At 51.0% G+C, this 18,394-nt stretch overlaps 2 protein-coding genes across 2 annotated transcripts; one reads left to right on the top strand and one right to left on the bottom strand.

The window, feature by feature from the left end:
* The first annotated feature begins 100 nt into the window (after nucleotides 1-100).
* On the top strand, nucleotides 101-14,485 carry ZFTRAF1 (zinc finger TRAF-type containing 1). The gene is made up of 4 exons (XM_054059785.1): nucleotides 101-513; nucleotides 9,514-9,752; nucleotides 12,122-12,333; nucleotides 13,484-14,485. Exons 1-4 carry the CDS (start codon nucleotides 205-207, stop codon nucleotides 13,873-13,875), a joined length of 1,152 nt encoding a protein of 383 aa, XP_053915760.1. The 5' UTR covers nucleotides 101-204; the 3' UTR covers nucleotides 13,876-14,485.
* Nucleotides 6,003-9,507, bottom strand: LOC128851384 (uncharacterized). Its single transcript, XM_054059786.1, has 2 exons — nucleotides 7,712-9,507; nucleotides 6,003-7,647 (listed from the first exon to the last, which is right to left on the bottom strand). The coding sequence occupies exons 1-2, from the start codon at nucleotides 8,342-8,344 to the stop codon at nucleotides 7,318-7,320; spliced, it is 963 nt and encodes a 320-aa protein (XP_053915761.1). The 5' UTR covers nucleotides 8,345-9,507; the 3' UTR covers nucleotides 6,003-7,317.
* Nucleotides 14,486-18,394: the final 3,909 nt, after the last annotated feature.

Raw genomic sequence — 18,394 nt, 5'->3', positions numbered from 1 at the left:
CGCCGTGACGTCACGCAAGCCACGCCCCTTCGCTTCTGGCGTCTCTATTTGGTCTAGGTAGGCGTGGCCACACCGCCTCCTCCCTCTCCCATTGGCCCGCGCGGCTCTGGCCCCGCCCCCCGAGTTCCCCGATTGGCGCCGCCACCTCCGAGGGGGCCAAGATGGCGGCCAAGATGGCGGCCGTGGCGGGGTGAGGCGGCGACGATGATGTCCGGGCCGGAGGAGCGCGAGGCCTCCGGGGGCCCCGCCGCCCCTTCCGCCGCCCCCGCCGGCCCCGCTGCCCCCGCGGCAGCCCCGGGAGAGGCCGGGGGTGCGGAGGAGGCGGCGGCGGCGGCGCTGTTGGGTGCGGCGGGCGCCGACCCGGACGCGCCCCCCAAGAAGCGGCTGCGGGCGGCGGGGAGCGGGGCCGGCGGCGCCGAGGGGGCGGCGGGGAGCGTGAAGCTGGAGGAGCGGCTGCACTCCGTGCTCTGCTGCACCGTCTGCCTCGACCTGCCCAAGGCCTCGGTCTACCAGGTACGGGCGGGGCCGCCCAACCCCACACCCCCCTCACCCCCCCCTCCCGGGGCCACCGAACCCCCCGCAGTGGCCACCGAGCCCCCCCACTGGCCACCGAGTCCCTCAGAACCCTCCAGTAGTAACCGACCTCCCCTTCAAACAGTGGTCACTGAGTCCCCCCGCAGTGGCCACCGAGCCCCACAGTGGCCACCAAGCTCCCCCCATAGCCACCCCATCTTCTCAAGGGCCACCACCTGCCCCCAGTGGCCACTGAGACCCCCAGTGGCCACCGAGCCCCTCAGGAACGCCCATTGGTCACCGACCTTCCCCTCAAACAGTGGTCACTGAGCCCCCGCGCAGTGGTCACTGAGCCCCACAGTGGCCACCAAGCTCCCCCCGTAGCCACCCCGTCCTCTCAAGGGCCACCACCTGCCCCCAGTGGCCACCGAGCCCCCCCCAGTGGCCACCGAGCCCCTCAGAACCCTCAAACAGTAGTCACCGACCTCCCCCTCAAATAGTGGTCACTGAGTCCCCCCGCAGTGGCCACCGAGCCCCACAGTGGCCACCAAGCTCCCCCCATAGCCACCCGGTCCTCTCAAGGGCCACCACCTGCCCTCAGTGGCCACTGAGCCCCTCAGGACCCTCCAGTAGTCACTGACCTCCCCCTTAAATAGTGGTCACTGAGCCCCCCCGCAGTGGCCACTGTGGGGCTCCCCCTATAGCCACCCCATCCTTTCAAGGGCCACCATCTGCCCCCAGTGGCCACCGAGCCCCCCCAGTGGCCACCAAGCTCCCCCCATAGCCACCCCGTCCCCTCAAGGGCCACCACCTGCCCTCAGTGGCCACCGAGCCCCCCCAGTGATCACCGACTTCCCCATCAGATAGTGGTCACTGAGCCTCATTGCAGTGGCCACCAAATTCCCTTTATAGCCACCCTGTCCCCTCAAGGGCCACTGTCTGCCCTCAGTGGCTACCAAGCTCCTCACTGGTCACTGAGCCCCCCGGTGGCCACCAGCTTCTCAGTGGTCACTGAGTCCCCCCAGTGGCCACCAAGTCCCCCGGTGGTCACCAGCCTCCCCACAGCCCTCAGTGGCCACCAAGCCCCCCCTCAGTGGCCACCAAGGTCTTCAGTGGTCCCCAAGTCCCCCAGTGGTCACTGGCCCCCCCCACCCCCTCCAGTGGCCACTGAGCCCCCTCGGTGGTCACCGAGTCCCTCAGTGGTCACTGACTCCCTCAGGGCCCTCCCACTGGTCACCGACCTCCCCCTCAGACAGTGGCCACCAAGCCCCTCTCAGTGGCCACCAAGTCCTCCAGTGGTCACCAGCCTTCCCACACCCCTCAGTGGCCACCGAACCCCCCCCAGTGGTCACTGACCTCCCCCTCGGACAGTAGTCACCAAACACCCCAGGGTTTCCCCAGTGGCCACTGATCTCCTCACCCCCTGTGGCAACTGAGCCACCTCAGTGGCCACCGAGCTCCTCCTGTAGCCACCCTGTCGCTTCACAAGGGCCACCAACAGCCTTCAGTGGCCACCGAGCCCACCCAGTGATCACCAACCTCCCACCTCCACTGTGGCTACCAAGCCACCTCAGTGGCCACTGAGCCCCCCCACCCTCATAGCCACCCTGTCCCCTCAAGGGCCAACTCCTTTCCCTGGGGGCTACCAACTGCCCTCAGTGGCCACTGAGCCCCTCTCAGTGATCACTGACATCCCCACCCCCTGGGGGCTACTGACTGCCCACAGTGGCCACCGAGCCCCTCAAGGGCCACCACTCCCCCTCCCAGTGGTCACCGAGGCGCTTCCCGTAGCCACTCTGTACCCTTAAGGGCTACCACTCCTCCTGCCTCACAGTGGCCACCCAGCTCCCACAGTAGCCACCAACCACTTTCAGTGGCCATCAAATCCCTCAGTGGCCACCCATCCCCCCCCCGGTGATCACTGATTGCCCCCATTTTCCAGGGCTACTAAGCCACCTCAGTGGCCACTAAGCCTCGTCCCCTCAAGGCCACTGACCGCCCACAGAGGCTACTGAGTCCCCACCATGGCCACCCTGTACCTTCAAGGGCCACCACTCCCTCTGCCCCCTGTGGTCACTGACCTTCCTTAGTGGCCACCAACCCCCCCCAAAGTGGCCACTGAGCTCCCCAAGGCCTCCCCAATGGTCACCGACCTCCCCACCCTCCAGGGCTACCGAGTCACCTCAGGGGCTACCAATCCCCCCTATAGCCACCCTGTCCCCTCAGTGGCCACCAATTCCCCCCTGGTGGCCACTGAGCTCCCCCCAACCCATGGCCACTCTGTGCCCTCAAGGACCATCACTGCCGCTGCTCCCTTAGTGGCCACTGACCCCCCAACAGTAGCCACCGAGCGCCCCCCAGCAGTGATCATTGACACCCATACCTCCCAGGGCCATCCCTGTTTGGTGGTCACTGACCCCCACTCTGGGCCTCCCTGGTGGCCACCAAAACCTCCCCGTGGCCACTGAGCTCCTCAGGGACTTTCTCCCCAGTTTCCCCCCCTTTCTCCCCAGTTTCCCCCCCTTTCTCCCCAGTTTCCCCCCCTTTCTCCCCAGTTTCCCCCCCTTTCTCCCCAGTTTCCCCCCCTTTCTCCCCAGTTTCCCCCCTTTCTCCCCAGTTTCCCCCCCTTTCTCCCCAGTTTCCCCCCCTTTCTCCCCAGTTTCCCCCCCTTTCTCCCCAGTTTCCCCCCCTTTCTCCCCAGTTTCCCCCCCTTTCTCCCCAGTTTCCCCCCCTTCCTCCCCAGTTTCCCCCCCTTCCTCCCCAGTTTCCCCCCCCTTCCTCCCCAGTTCCCCCCCTTCCTCCCCAGTTCCCCCCCTTCCTCCCCAGTTCCCCCCCCTTCCTCCCCAGTTCCCCCCCCTTTCTCCCCAGTTTCCCCCCTTTCTCCCCAGTTTTTCTCCTCCCTTTTATTCCTATTTTTCCCCCTTTTCCCCCATTTTTTTCCCCATTTTTCCTGGTTTTGGTGTCCCCTCCAGCATTTTCCCCATTTTCCCCTCCATTTCCTCATTTTTTCCCCCATTTCCTCAGTTTTCCCCCCATTTTTCCCAGTCTTCCTTCCATTTTTCCCCATTTCCCCCAGTTTTTCCAGTCTTCCTTCCATTTTCCCCATTTTCCCCCATTCTCCCCGTTGTTTCCCCCCAGTTTCCTCAGTTTCCCCATTCTTTTCCCCCAGTTTCCCCATTCTTTTCCCCCAGTTTCCCCATTCTTTTCCCCCAGTTTCCTCATTCTTTTCCCCCAGTTTCCTCATTCTTTTCCCCCAGTTTCCCCATTCTTTTCCCCCAGTTTTCCTTCCATTTCCATTCTCCTCCAGTTTCCCCATTCTTTTCCCCCAGTTTCCCCATTCTTTTCCCCCAGTTTCCCCATTCTTTTCCCCCAGTTTCCCCATTCTTTTCCCCCAGTTTCCCCATTCTTTTCCCCGTTTCCCCATTATTTTCCCCCAGTTTTCCTTCCATTTCCATTCTTTTCCCCCAGTTTCCCCATTCTTTTCCCCCAGTTTCCCCATTCTTTTCCCCCAGTTTCCCCATTCTTTTCCCCCAGTTTCCCCATTCTTTTCCCCCAGTTTCCCCATTCTTTTCCCCCAGTTTTCCTTCCATTTCCATTCTCCCCCAGTTTCCCCATTCTTTTCCCCCAGTTTCCCCATTCTTTTCCCCCAGTTTCCCCATTCTTTTCCCCCAGTTTCCTTTCCATTTCTCCCCATTTTCCCTGGTTTCCTCAATTTTCCTTCCATTTCTCCCCAGTTTCCCGAGTATTATCCCAGTTTCCTTCAATTTCTCCTCCTTTTTCCCCAGTTTCCTCAGTTTTTCCCCATTTTCCCTCTATTTCTCCCCTTTTCCCCATTATTTTCCCCCAATTTCCTATGTTTTCTCCTATTTTTCTCAGTCTTCCTTCTATTTCTCCCCAGTTTTCCCAATTTTCCTTCCATTCCTCTCAATTTTCCCCATTTTCCCCCCAGTTTTCCTTCCATTTCACCCAATTTTCCCCAATTTTTTCCCCAGTTTTCCCCCAGTTTCCCCAGTCTTCCTTCCATTTCTCCCCAGTTGCCCCATTTCCTCCCCCGGTTTCCACAGTTTTCCCCGTTTTTTCCATTTTCCTTCTATTTCTCCCCTTTTCCCCGTTGTTTTCCCCAGTTTCCTCAGTATTCCCCTAGTTTCCCCAATCTTCCTTCCATTTCTCCCCATTTCCGCCCAAAGTTTCCCCATTTTTCTAGTCTTCTTTCCGTTTCTCCCCAGTTTCCCCATTGTTTTCCCCCAGTTTCCTCAGTATTCCCGTAGTTTTCCCGTAGTTTTCCTTCCATTTCTCCCATTTCCCCTTTTTTCCCCACTCCTCCTTCCATTTTTCCCCCAGTTTCCTCAGTTTTCCTTCCGTTTCTCCCCATTTTCCCTCCGGTTTCCTCAGTTTTCCTTAGTTTTCCCAGTTTTTCCTTCCATTTCTCCACATTTTTCTCCCAATTTCCTCATTTTTCCTTCAGTTTCTCCCCAGTTTCCCCATTTTTCCCCCAATTTCCTCAGTTTTCCTCCAGTTTTCCTTCCATTTCTCCCCCGTTTTTCTCCCCCGTTTTTCTCCCCCGTTTTTCTCCCCCGTTTTTCTCCCCCGTTTTTCTCCCCCGTTTTTCTCCCCCGTTTTTCTCCCCCGTTTTTCTCCCCCGTTTTTCTCCCCCGTTTTTCTCCCCCGTTTTTCTCCCCCGTTTTTCTCCCCCAGTTTTCCTTCCATTTTCCCCCAGTTTTCCTTCCAATTTTCCCACAGTTTTCTCCAGGTTTCCTTCCATTTTTCCCCCAGTTTTCCTTCCATTTTTCCCCCAGTTTTCCTTCCATTTTTCCCCCAGTTTTCCTTCCATTTTTCCCCCAGTTTTCCTTCCATTTTTCCCCCAGTTTTCCTTCCATTTTTCCCCCAGTTTTCCTTCCATTTTTCCCCAGTTTTCCCAGTTTTCCTTCCATTTTCCCCGTTTTCCCAGTTTTCCTTCCATTTCCCCCATTTTTCTCCAGTCTTCCTCCCATTTTCTCCCGTTTTCTCCAGTCTTCCTCCCATTTTCCCCCAGTTTTCTCCAGTTTTCCTTCCATTCCCCCCAGTTTTCTCCAGTTTTCCTTCCATTCCCCCCAGTTTTCCCAGTTTTCCTTCCATTTCCCCCCAGTTTTCTCCAGTTTTCCTCCCATTTCCCAGTTTTCCTTCCATTTCCCCCCGTTTTCTCCAGTTTTCCTCCCATTTCCCCCCATGTTCTCCAGTTTTCCTTCCATTTCCCCAATTTTTCTTCAGTTTTCCTTCCATTTCCCCTCATTTTCCTCCCAATTTCCCCGTTTTCTCCTGTTTTCCTTCCATTTCCCCCAGTTTTCCTTCCATTTCCCCCAGTTTTCCTTCCATTTCCCCCAGTTTTCCTTCCATTTCCCCCAGTTTTCCTTCCATTTCCCCCAGTTTTCTTCAGTTTTCCTTCCATTTTCCCCAGTTTTCCCAGTTTTCCTTCCATTTTCCCCATTTTTTCCCCCAGTTTCCCACCCAGGGGGCTCCCTTCTCCCAGACCCAGAGTGGGGTGGGGGACGTTCCCAGTGCGGAGTCGGCATTCCCGGCATCTCCGAAGTGGAGCAACCGGTTACGTCAAGGTGCCGGCATCTTTCCCTCCCTCCAGCATCCATTACGTGGCCCCTTCGGACACCAACGTCATTCCTTTGGTGATTTGCTGGAATAACCAGATCCAGGCAGGAATTCCCACTGCTTCGTTTGCCGGATTAATTAACAGGGAGGGGGATAAGATACCAATCGCCTCGGGAATTGGGGATTCCTTCCAATCCGGTGCCGGCGATGCCAACCCGGCTCCATGTGCCGTATCCTTCACCCTCCTCTTTCTCCTCACTTCCTCTTTAATTATGGATAACGAGGGCTGTAATTAAAACCTCAACGCGTTCGTCAGGGCCGAAGCGCTAATGAGCAGCTGTAATTCCATGCTCATGGTGTGGATCTAAACCGCATGGAATGTTTATCCGGAGCAGGAGGGAAAATCTGTCAGCGTTTGAAAGCAGAAATGTCCCGGAGAAGCAGATCCGATGCTAATTCCAGCGGCAGGATCCGGTGTGGCCGAGGATTAAAGCCCTTCCCGGTGCTCCCAGCATCCCACCGGCAGGAATTGTGCTGGAATTCCAGGTGACGCTTCCTGGGAAAAGGTGAACGTGCTGCGGTGTTGGAGCTTGTCCTGGAGGTGACGACATTCCAGCTCGGAGCGCTCTGGCCGTCCATGGATTTCAAGGCGGGATTTTCACTGCCATCTTCCTCCTGACCTGCTCCGGCTGCTTCCGATGGATTTGGTGGTGCCTACAGGAGCCACCGGAAGCTTCCCGATCCATTGGGAAGAGCTATGTGTCCCTTGAATGATCCCTGCTGTCACTAGAGGAGATGGAGGAAGCATCCATCCGGAATGCCGTCTTCCTCCTGATGCGCTCCGGCAGCTCCCAATGGATTTAGTGGTGCCTACAGGAGCCACCGGAAGCTTCCCGATCCATTGGGAATTCCGGCACTGGTTCTTTGCTTTCCCACTTGTTTGCAGGATGGATAAAGAACTGAACTGGGATCGCTCCGATACTGGAGGTGCTGCCGGAATCGCTCCAGTGCCACTTGAATCCTCAAGGATTCCACTGGGCAGCTGATGTAGATGGAATTTTTTCCCTAAATCCAGAAGTTTTGGGATGCACGAAGGGAAAACCGAGTGCGTTTACATACTGGAAAGAGATTCCAGCAATCCGAAGTGAAGCGATGGATTCTCCTCTCGTTCCTTTGGATCCAAATGTGAATGAATTGGAGTCATCCAGATTTCTGGAATTGCTTTTAGCCGGTTGAATCTCGACTCCACTTTCCATTAGGAAACATTCCAACCTTCAGGATCACATGGATCTGGGGGATCGAGGGAGCGGGGGAAGCTTTTCCCTTCATTTTGGTGTAATTCCCCTTATTCCCAAGTGTGGGATTCACTCCAGGGGACTCTATTCCCATCTCCCTGTCTGGTTTTGCGCACCTCGAATCCCATGGGATTGGGGGGCGCAGCTTACACTCTGCTTCCAGGTGCAGGGAATTGGATTCCCATGGGATGGATGGGAAAAAGAGAAGCTGGGAGGAAGCTTTTCCATGTGCAGGGAATGAGGGAAGCTGGGATGAAGCCTTTCCATGCATGGAAAGAGCTTGGATGAAGCCTTCCCATGTGAGGAAGGAGCTGGGATGAAGCCTTTCCGTGTGCAGGGAATGAGGGGAGCTGGAATGAAGCCTTTCCATGCATGGAAAGAGCTGGGATGAAGCCTTTCTGTGTGCAGGGAATGAGGGGAACTGGAATGAAGCCTTTCCATGCATGGAAAAAGCTGGGATGAAGCCTTTCCGTGTGCAGGGAATGAGGGGAGCTGGAATGAAGCCTTTCCATGCATGGAAAGAGCTTGGATGAAGCCTTCCCGTGTGCGGAAAGAGCTGGGATGAAGCCTTTCCGTGTGCAGGGAATAAGAGAACCTGGGATGAAGCCTTTCCATGCATGGGAAGAGCTGGGATGAAGCCTTCCAGTGTGTGGAAAGAGCTGGGATGAAGCCTTTCCATGTTCAGGGAATGAGAGGAGCTGGAATGAAGCCTTCCCATGTGCAGAAAGAGCTCGGATGAAGCCTTTCCATTCATGGAAAAAGCTGGGATGAAGCCTTTCCCTGTGCAGGGAATGAGGGGAACTGGAATGAAGCCTTTCCATGCATGGAAAGAGCTGGGATGAAGCCTTTCCGTGTGTGGAAAGAGCTGGGATGAAGCCTTTCCGTGTGCAGGGAACGAGGGGAGCTGGAATGAAGCTTTCCCGTGTGTGGAAAGAGCTCGAGTGAAGCCTTTCCATTCATGGAAAGAGCTGGGATGAAGCCTTTCCGTATGCAGGGAATGAGAGGAGCTGGAATGAAGCCTTTCTGAATGTGCGGCAAACGAGGTCAGTCCTAATTACAGCAGCTCAGCGTCTGGGCCGAGCCGGAGATGCTTCCGGAGAAGCTGGAAATTCCGGCAGCTGGCACAGCTCTCATCCATGTGGTTTTTCAGGAAAAGCAGGGCTGGCAAAACATCTTTCTCCGACTCCGATGCCTCTGAATTCCCTCCCTTTGACTCTGTTTCCTCCGTAGAATCAGGGAATGGGTTGGGTTGGGTTGGGATGGACCTCAAAGCCCATCCAGTTCCAACCCTCTGCCATGGGCAGGGACACTTCCCACTGGATCCGGTTGCTCCAAGCTCCGTCCAACCTGATCTTCAACATCTCCAGGGATGGGGCAGCCACAACTTCTCTGGGCAACCTGGGCCGGTGCCTCTCCACCCTCATCGGGAAGAAATGCCTCCTAATGTCTCATCTAAATCTCCTCCCTTCCAGTTGAAAGCCGTTCCCCTTCATCCCATCACTCCATGCCCTTGGAAAAAGTCCGTCCTCACCTTTTTTTGGAGCCCCTTCAGGTTCTAGAAGGTCTCCTCGGAGCTTTCTCCAGGCTGAACCACCCCAACTCTCTCAGCATGTGCTTGGATGGGAGGTTCTCCAGCCCTCGGATCATCTTTGGACGCGTTCCAACAGCTCCCGTCTCCTTCTTCTGTTGAGGATTCCAGACCTGGACCCAATCCTCCAGAGGAGGTCTTCCAAGAGAGGAGCAGAGATGGAGAATCCCGTCCCTCCGTGCTGGCCACGCTGCTTTGGATGCAGCCCAGGACATGGATGGTTTCTGGTCTCCGAGCGCACGTTGTGGCTCACGTTGAGCTTCTCCTCCACCAACACCCCAAGTCCTTCTCCTCAGGGCTGCTCTCAATCCCATCATTCCCCATCCTGGATTAAAATCATGGATTATCCCAACCCAGCTGTAGGACCTTGGCCATGTTGAACCTCCTGAGGTCCCCCCAGCCCCACTTCTCCATCCTCTCCAGGTCCCTCTGGATGCCATCCCGTCCTACTGGTGTGGCAACTACCCACCTCAGCGTGTTGCTCCTGAATCCTATGGGAATCTGGGAATCTAATCCCTTTCTTTTCTGCTTCCGTAGTGCACCAACGGACACCTGATGTGCGCCGGCTGCTTCATCCACCTCCTGGCAGACGCGCGGCTGAAGGAGGAGCAGGCGACGTGTCCCAACTGCCGCTGCGAGATCAGCAAGAGCCTCTGCTGCCGGAATTTGGCCGTGGAAAAAGCCGTCAGCGAGCTGCCTTCGGAATGTGGCTTCTGCATGCAGCAATTCCCGCGATCCCTCTTGGAAAGGCATCAGAAAGAGGAATGCCAGGACAGGTATGGAGCTTCCTAATAGTGGAGCCAGAATGGCTCACGGTGGTCCGTTGGGAAACGTCGCTGTGTGGTGCTTCCCCATCAAGATGCCGAGGGAAGGGTTTTCCAGCTTGCTGGAGCGGGATCTGGATTTTGGGAAGTGCCTCAAAGCCTCAGAATGGGATGTTTTTCCAGATAACCTCCCCTTCCCAGCATTGGGATGACCAGATCCACTTTCTTTTCCCCATGGCATCCCCTTCCCAGTGCTGGGATGACCAAATCCACCCTCTTTTCCATATGACATCCTCCTCCCAGCACTGCGATGCCCGGATCCAGTTTATTTTCTGTATGGCATCGCCTTCCCAGTGTCGGGATGACCAGATCCACCTTCTTTTCCCTATGGCATCCCCTTCCCAATGCTGGGATGACCAGATCCACCTTCTCTTCCATATGGCATCCCCTTCCCAATGCTGGGATGACCAAATCCACCCTCTTTTCCATATAACATCCTCCTCCCAGCACCGCGATGGCCGGATCCACCTCATTTTCCGTATGGCATCCCCTTCCCAGTGCCGAGATGACCAGATCCACCTTCTTTTCCATATGACATCTTCCTCCCAGCACTGAGATGGCTGGATCCACCTTCTTTTCCCCATGGCATCCCCTTCCCAGTGCCGGGATGACCAAATCCTCCTTTTTTTCCATATAACATCCTCCTCCCAGCACCGCGATGGCCATATCCACCTTATTTTCCGAATAACATCCCCTTCCCAGTGCCGGGATGACCAAATCCACCTTCTTTTCCCCATGGCATCCCCTTCCCAGTGCCAGGATGACTGGATCCACCTTCTTTTCTTCGTGGCATCCCCTTCCCAGTGCTGGGATGGCCAAATCCACCCTCTTTTCCATACGACATCCTCCTCCCAGCACCACGATGGCCATATCCACCTTATTTTCCGAATAACATCCCCTTCCCAGTGCCGGGATGACCAAATCCACCTTCTTTTCCGTATGGCATCGCCTTCCCAATGCCAGGATGACCAGATCCACCCTCTTTTCCATATAACATCCTCCTCCCAGCACCGCGATGGCCATATCCACCTTATTTTCCGAATAACATCCCCTTCCCAGTGCTGGGATGACCAAATCCACCTTCTTTTCCCCATGGCATCCCCTTCCCAGTGCCAGGATGACAGGATCCACCTTCTTTTCTTCGTGGCATCCCCTTCTCAGTGCTGGGATGACCAGATCCACCCTCTTTTCCATACGACATCCTCCTCCCAGCACCACGATGGCCATATCCACCTTATTTTCCGAATAACATCCCCTTCCCAGTGCCGGGATGACCAAATCCACCTTCTTTTCCGTCTGGCATCCCCTTCCCAGTGCCCAGATGACCAGATCCACCTTCTCTTCCATATGGCATCCCCTTCCCAATGCTGGGATGACCAAATCCACCCTCTTTTCCATATAACATCCTCCTCCCAGCACCGCGATGGCCGGATCCACCTCATTTTCCGTATGGCATCCCCTTCCCAGTGCCGAGATGACCAGATCCACCTTCTTTTCCATATAACATCCTCCTTCCAGCACCGTGATGGCCGGATCCACCTTATTTTCCGTATGGCATCCCCTTCCCAGTGCTGGGATGACCGGATCCACCTTCTTTTCCTCGTGGCATCCCCTTCCCAATGCTGAGATGACCAAATCCACCTTCTTTTCCATATGACATCTTCCTCCCAGCACCGCGATGGCCGGATCCACCTTATTTTCCCAATGGCATCCCCTTCCCAGTGCCAGGATGACCAAATCCGCCTTCTTTTCCATATAACATCCTATTCCCAGTGCTGGGATGACCGGATCCACCTTCTTTTCCATATGGCATCCCCTTCCCAGCACCAGGATGACCCAGATCCACCTTCTTTTCCACATGGCATCCCCTTCCCAGTGCCAGGATGACCAAATCCGCCTTCTTTTCCATATAACATCCTATTCCCAGTGCTGGGATGACCGGATCCACCTTCTTTTCCGTATGGCATCCCCTTCCCAGCACCAGGATGACCCAGATCCACCTTATTTTCCCCATGGCATCCCCTTCCCAGTGCCAGGATGACCCAATCCGCCTTCTTTTCCATATAACATCCTATTCCCAGTGCTGGGATGACCGGATCCACCTTCTTTTCCATATGGCATCCTCTTCCCAGCACCAGGATGACCCAGATCCACCTTCTTTTCCACATGGTGTCCGCTTCCCAGCGTCAGGATGGTCGGATCCTCCTCCTTTTCCTCATGGCATCGCTTTCCCAGCTCTGGACTGGCTGAATCCGCCCCGTTTGCCGTACCGTATCCCAATCCGGGTGTATCCTGACTGGGTTGTCTCTCTCTCTCCGTAGGGTGACCCAGTGCAAATACAAGCGGATCGGTTGTCCGTGGCAAGGTCCTTTCCACGAGCTGACGGTGCACGAAGCCGAGTGCACCCATCCCACCAAAACCGGGAACGAGCTGATGGAAATCTTGGATGAGATGGACCAAACCAGGAAAAAGGAGATGCAGCTTTACAACAGCATCTTCAGCCTCCTCAGCTTCGAGAAAATCGGCTACACAGGTAACGCTTCCCATACTTTTCCGCCTTCTCCGGCGCCGTTTCCGAGCTGCCAAATCCCCTTTTTTATCCCTTGTGGTGATTCATTCCCGTGACAGCATTCCAGCTCCATTTAGCCAATTCCGGAGAAGCTCTGACACCATTTCATTCCCTCCAAAGGGATTTGCCGAAGCCATTTCCCACCTACCGGAATTCCGCTGGTACCGCAGTGGTGTTCACACCATATCAGAGCAGGATTTGGTTGGGATTGGGTGGGAAAAGCCCCGGAAAGCGGTTTAGTTGGTTCTTTTCTCGGCACATCCAGGCCCGGATCCGCTACCGAAGACCGGTTTTCCCTTTAAACGCCGAGAAGCAAATTAAGCCAAGAGGGAAACAATGACTCCGGGCTGGACTTAGGTTGGATTTTCCCTTCGGTGCCGGTGCTTTTTGAACATCTCGCTCTGAATCGCTGGCACGGATGCGATCGGAGCTGCTCTCACCGTGGCATTTTGGCAGCCGAGTTGTGCCAGGAGCTCAGCCGCGCTCCGGATGCCACATTCCCTGTGCCAGGAAGCTCCATCCAGGCTTTGCCAGTTGGGCTCTCTCCTCTCTCTCCCTCCTGGAAGCGCCGACACCGGTGTCCGAGCCGGCATAGGGCACCGCGCCATCCCTTCCGCTCACGGTTGCGCTCGGCAAAGCCGTATTCCCTGCACCAACACCGCATCTGGTTCCTCCCTAAATCCCCCGGTGGCGGCTCGGCAGCGTCTCGGTTATGCCGGGAGCATCCAGGTTGTGGCACCGGAGTTTGTGCCATACGGTGGAGCTCCCCCACACCGAATCCCGCGCGGGTTGTCCGGATGATCCCAATAAACGGTGCCGTGCTACCAAACCACGTCTACTCCTTCTGTCCTGCTGCGCCGTCCCCGTGGCGGTTCCCAACGTGCCGTTGAATCCGGTGGCGATTTCGGCTGCCGAGAAATCTGGCGCGGATGCTCCAGGATCCAGATTGCTCCAGGATGCTCTCTGTTAACCCTTTCCACCACCAGAATCTTGGCGCTATCTCCTTACCGTAGGCGCCGGTTGACCTCGTTGGCGTCTTTTCCCGTTGAGGAGTTGTCGGTTGCCGTTGGGAAAAATCCTGACTTATTTCTTCCCGGTTTTCTTGTTTTTCCAGAGGTCCAGTTTCGCCCGTACCGCACCGACGACTTCATCACCCGTCTGTACTACGAGACGCCGCGCTTGACCGTCCTCAACCAAACGTGGGTGCTGAAAGCGCGGGTGAACGACTCCGAACGCAATCCCAACCTCTCCTGCAAGCGCACGCTCTCCTTCCAGCTCATCCTGAAGAGCAAAATCAATTCCCCTATGGAATGTTCCTTCCTTCTCCTGGAAGGACCTTACGATGACGTCAAAATCCATCCGGTCATCTACCACTTTGTCTTCAGCAACGAGAACAACGAGACCGACTACATGGCGTTGCCCATCGTCGATTCGGTGGAGTGCAACAAACTGCTGGCGGCCAAGAACATCAACCTGCGCCTTTTTATATTTCAGATCCAAAAATAGGACTGGGAAAATCCCAAAAAAACGGGGAAAATACCCCCAAAAACGGGGAAAATACCCCAAAAAACGGGGAAAATACCCCCCAAAACGGGTGAAAAGACCCCCAAAAATGGGAAAAAAGACCCAAAAATGGGAGAAAAGACCCAAAAATGGGAGAAAAGACCCAAAAATCGGAGAGAAGACCCCCCCAGTATGGGAGAAAGACCCAAAAATTGGGGAAAAGACCCCAAAATGGGAGAAAAGACGCAAAAAATGGGAGGAAAGACCCCTCAAAATGGGAAAAAGACCATCTGAAATGGGGAAAAGGCCCCCAAAAGTGGGAGGAAAGGTCCCCCCAAATGGGAATGAAACGCAAAAACAGGGGGGAAAGACATAAAAAATTGGGGGGGAACAGAAAAATGGGGGAGAAAAACCCTGAAAGGGGGAGAAGACGCCCCAAATGGGGACTAAAAAACCCAAAACCTTGGACAGAAATCCAAAAACTTGGACAAAAGAACAAAAAAAAGGGGCGAAACCCCCAAGACCGTGGAAAAAAAACCCCAAAAATGTGCGCCCCCCCCAAAAAAACTTGGAAACAAACACCAAAAACTTGGGAAAAAATGCAAAAAACCTGGAAAAAAACATAATAAACCTGGAAATAGTGCAAAAAAAATGGGAAAATGCAAAAAAAAAAGGGGAGAAATGAAAAATAATAGGAAGAAATGGAAAAAAACAAGGGAAAAATGCAAAAAGTCTGGGAAGGAAGACAAAAAGTCTGGAAAAAACACAATATATTTGGGATTGATGGGGAGAAATGTATAAAAAGAGGGAAAAAAAGTCCAAAGAAAGTTCAAAAACCTGAAAAAAAAAGGGAAAAAACCCACAGACCCCTGGAAAACATCCCGAAAAAACATTAAAACCACAAAAAATGGGAAAAACACACAAAAAAAGAGGGGAAACTCGGAAAAAAACACCTTAAAGGAGAGGGGAAAAAACAGAAATCTGAGGGGAAAAAACCCAAATGGGAAAGAAAGCCTAAAAAAATGGGAGAAATGGGGGAAAAGCCTTAAAAATCGGAGGAAAAAAGTAAGAAAATGGGGGAAAAGCCTTTAAAAAAGCAGGAAAAAAGGGAGAAAATTGAGAAAAGCCTTTAAAAAATAAGGAAAAAAAGTCAAGAAAATTGGTGTAAAGCCTTTAAAAAGGGGAAAATGCCCAAGAAAATGTGGAAAAGCCCTTAAAAAATGAGGGGAAAAAAGTAAGAAAATGGGGAAAAGCTCTTAAGAAAAAGAGAAAGGTACAAGAAAATTGGGAAAAGCCTTTAGAAATGGGGTAAAACACAAGAAAATTGGGAAAAGCCTTTGAAAATAGAGGGAAAAAACCCAAGAAAATGGGGAAAAGCCTTTAAAAAGTGGGAAAACCCCAAGAAAAATGGGAAAAGCCTTTAAAAATGGGAGAAAACACAAGAAAATTGGGAAAAGCCTTAAAAAATGTGTGGAAAACCATTAACGTTGGGAAAACCTTTTAAAAATGGGGAAAAACACACAAGAAAATTGGTAAAAGCCTTTAAAAATGGGGGAAAACAAAAGAAAATTGGGAAAAGCCTTTAAAAATAGAGGGGAAAAAACCAAGAAAATGGGGAAAAGCCTTTAAAAATGGGAAAACCCCAAGAAAATTGGGAAAAGCCTTAAAAAAATGGGTCGGAAACCATTAAAACTGGGAAAAGCCTTTAAAAATGGGAAAACCCCAAGAAAATTGGGAAAAGCCTTAAAAAATGTGGGGAAAACCATTAACATTGGGAAAAGCCTTTAAAAATGGGGGAAAACATTCAAGAAAATTGGGAAAAGCCTTTAAAAATGGGGGAAAACACAAGAAAATGGGGAAAAGCCTTTGAAAATAGAGGGAAAAAAACCAAGAAAATTGGGAAAAGCCTTTAAAAATGGGGGAAAACACAAGAAAATTGGGAAAAGCCTTTGAAAATAGAGGGGAAAAACCCCAAGAAAATGGGGAAAAGCCTTTAAAAATGGGAAAACCCCAAGAAAATTGGGAAAAGCCTTTAAAAATGGGAGAAAACACAAGAAAATTGGGAAAAGCCTTTAAAAATGGCGAAAAAAAACCCGAGGAAATTGGGAAAAGCCCTTAAAAAACATAGAAAAAACAGGAAAATTGTAAAAAGCCTTTATAAAAATAGGAAAAAGAATGAGAAAATGGGGAAGAGCCTTTAAAAAATGGGAAAAAAACCAAGAAGAGAGGAAAAGCCTTTAAAAAATGGGGGAAAACCAGGAAAATTGGGAAAAGCCTTTAAGAAATTGGAGAAAAAACCCAAGAAAATGAGGAGAAGCCTTTTAAACAGAGGGAAAAAGTGGGGAAAAACCTTTAAAAATGGGGAGAAAATGGGGAAAAATGAGAAAATGGGGAAAAGCTTTAACAATGGGGGAAAAGAAAACAATAAAATGGGGAAAAGCCTCTAATAAATGGGGGGAAAAGAAGAGAAAATGGGGAAAAGGCTTTAAAAATTGGGGGAAAAAACAAGAAAATTGAGAAAAGCCTCTAAAAAATGGGGGGAAAAAGCGGAGAAAAGAGGAAAAAAGAAAATTTGGAAAAGTCTTTAAAAATCAGGGGGAAAAACCCAAGAAAATGGGGGAGAGTGTAAAAAATAGGGAAAAAAATCACAGAAAACTACAAAAAAACCCCACAAAAAGCCCTTTAATTGCACCAAACGCGGTTTGAAAGTGGAAAAATGCCCCAAAATTGAGATAAATTTGCAAAGAAGGGCATTGGGGGAGCGTGGCCGAACCCCACCCACTTTACCGACCAAAATTCAGCTTTTAAACCCAAATTGGACGCTGTTTTTAAAATGAAAATTGCAAATTGGGGGGTTGAAGCGAAATTTGAGTCGTTTTTATCCAAAATATGGGAATTTCTTACCAAAAATTTGAGGTATAGGGGTTTTTTTTCTTTAGTATTGGAGAATTTTTAACCCAAAATTTAAGGTGTGTAGAGGTTTATCCGGAAATTTGAGATTTTTTTTTTAACCCTAAATTCAACGTGTGGGTGAGATTGGTACCAAAATTTGAGATTTTTAACCTCAAATTTGAGATTTTTAACCCCAAAATTGAGGTTTTAAACCCCTATTTTAAGGTGTGTGTGGTTTATCCAAAATTTGAGACTTTTAAACCCAAAATTTCAGGTGTGTGCAGATTTTATCCCTGAATTTGAGATTTTCAACTCCGCGTTTGAGATTTTCAACTCCAAATTTGAGATTTTTACCCCAAAATTAAAGGTGAGAAGGGTTTATCTCTAAATTTGAGATTTTTATCGCAAAATTTCAGGTGTGTGCAGGGTTTATCCTAAATTTGAGACATTTTTAAGCCCAAGTTTGAGTTTTTCAACCTCAGGTTTAAGAGATGTGTGGAGCTTATCCAAAATTTGAGACTTCTAACCCAAAATTTCAGGGGTGTGCGGAGTTTAGTGCAAAATGTGCGATTTTTTAAACCCAGATTTGAGATTTTTGGCACAAACTTTAAGATTTGAAATTTTCAATGCAAATTTTAGGTGTGTGCGGGTTTTATACCAAATATTGAGATATTTTAACCCAAAATTTGCAGTTTTCAACCCAAAATTTCAAACGTGTGCAGGGTTTATCTCAAAATTTGAGATTTCTTAATGCAAAATTTCAGGGGGTGTGTCCCAAGGTTTGCGATTTTCAACGCAAAATTTCAGGTGTCTGGGGGGGCTGATCCTAAAATTTGAAATTTTTTAACCCCAAATTTGAGGCTTTTAACCCAAAATTCCAGGTGTGTTCAAGGCTTATCCCAAACTTTGAGATTTTCAACCCGAAATTTTAACGTGTGCAAGGCTTATCCTAAAATTTGAGATTTTTCAACCCAAAATTTCAGGTGTTTGTGGGGCTTATCCATAAATTTTGCCTTTTTTTAACTCAAAATTTGTGATTTTCAACCCAAAATTTAAGATGGGCAGGGTTTATCCCAAAATTTGAGATTTTTTTTAACTTTAAATTTGCAATTTTCAACCTGAAATTTAAGGCGTCTTTAGGTTTTATCCAAAATTTGAGGCTTTTAACACAAAATTTAAGTTGTGTGCGGGGTTTATCCCAAAATCTGGGATATTTTAACCCAAAATTTGCAAATTTTCAACCCAAAATTTAATTTCATGTGCAGAGTTTCTCCCAAAATTTGAGATTTCGTAATGCAAAACTTCCTTAAGGGGGGGTATCCCAAAATTTGCGATTTTCAACCCAAAATTTAAGGCGTGTGGAGTTTATCCCAAGATTTGAGCTATTTTAACCCAAACTTTTAGATTTTCAACCCCAAATTTAAGGGTTTATCCTAAAAGTTGAGATTTGTTCACTTCAAATTTGAGATTTTCAACCCCAAAATTTCGGGGGGGGGGGTTGTTTAGCCCAATATTTGAGTTATTTTAACCCAAACTTTGCGATTTTCAACCCCAAAATTCCAGGTGTGTGTGAGTTTATCCCAAATGTGAGCTTTTCAACCCCAAATTTCAGATTTTCTTAGCCTAAATT

This window comes from Cuculus canorus, chromosome 2, assembly GCF_017976375.1.
Source record: "Cuculus canorus isolate bCucCan1 chromosome 2, bCucCan1.pri, whole genome shotgun sequence".
Lineage (NCBI taxonomy): Eukaryota > Metazoa > Chordata > Aves > Cuculiformes > Cuculidae > Cuculus > Cuculus canorus.
The sequence above is the reverse complement of the archived record's forward strand: the minus strand, read 5'-3'. Positions and strand labels throughout refer to the sequence as shown.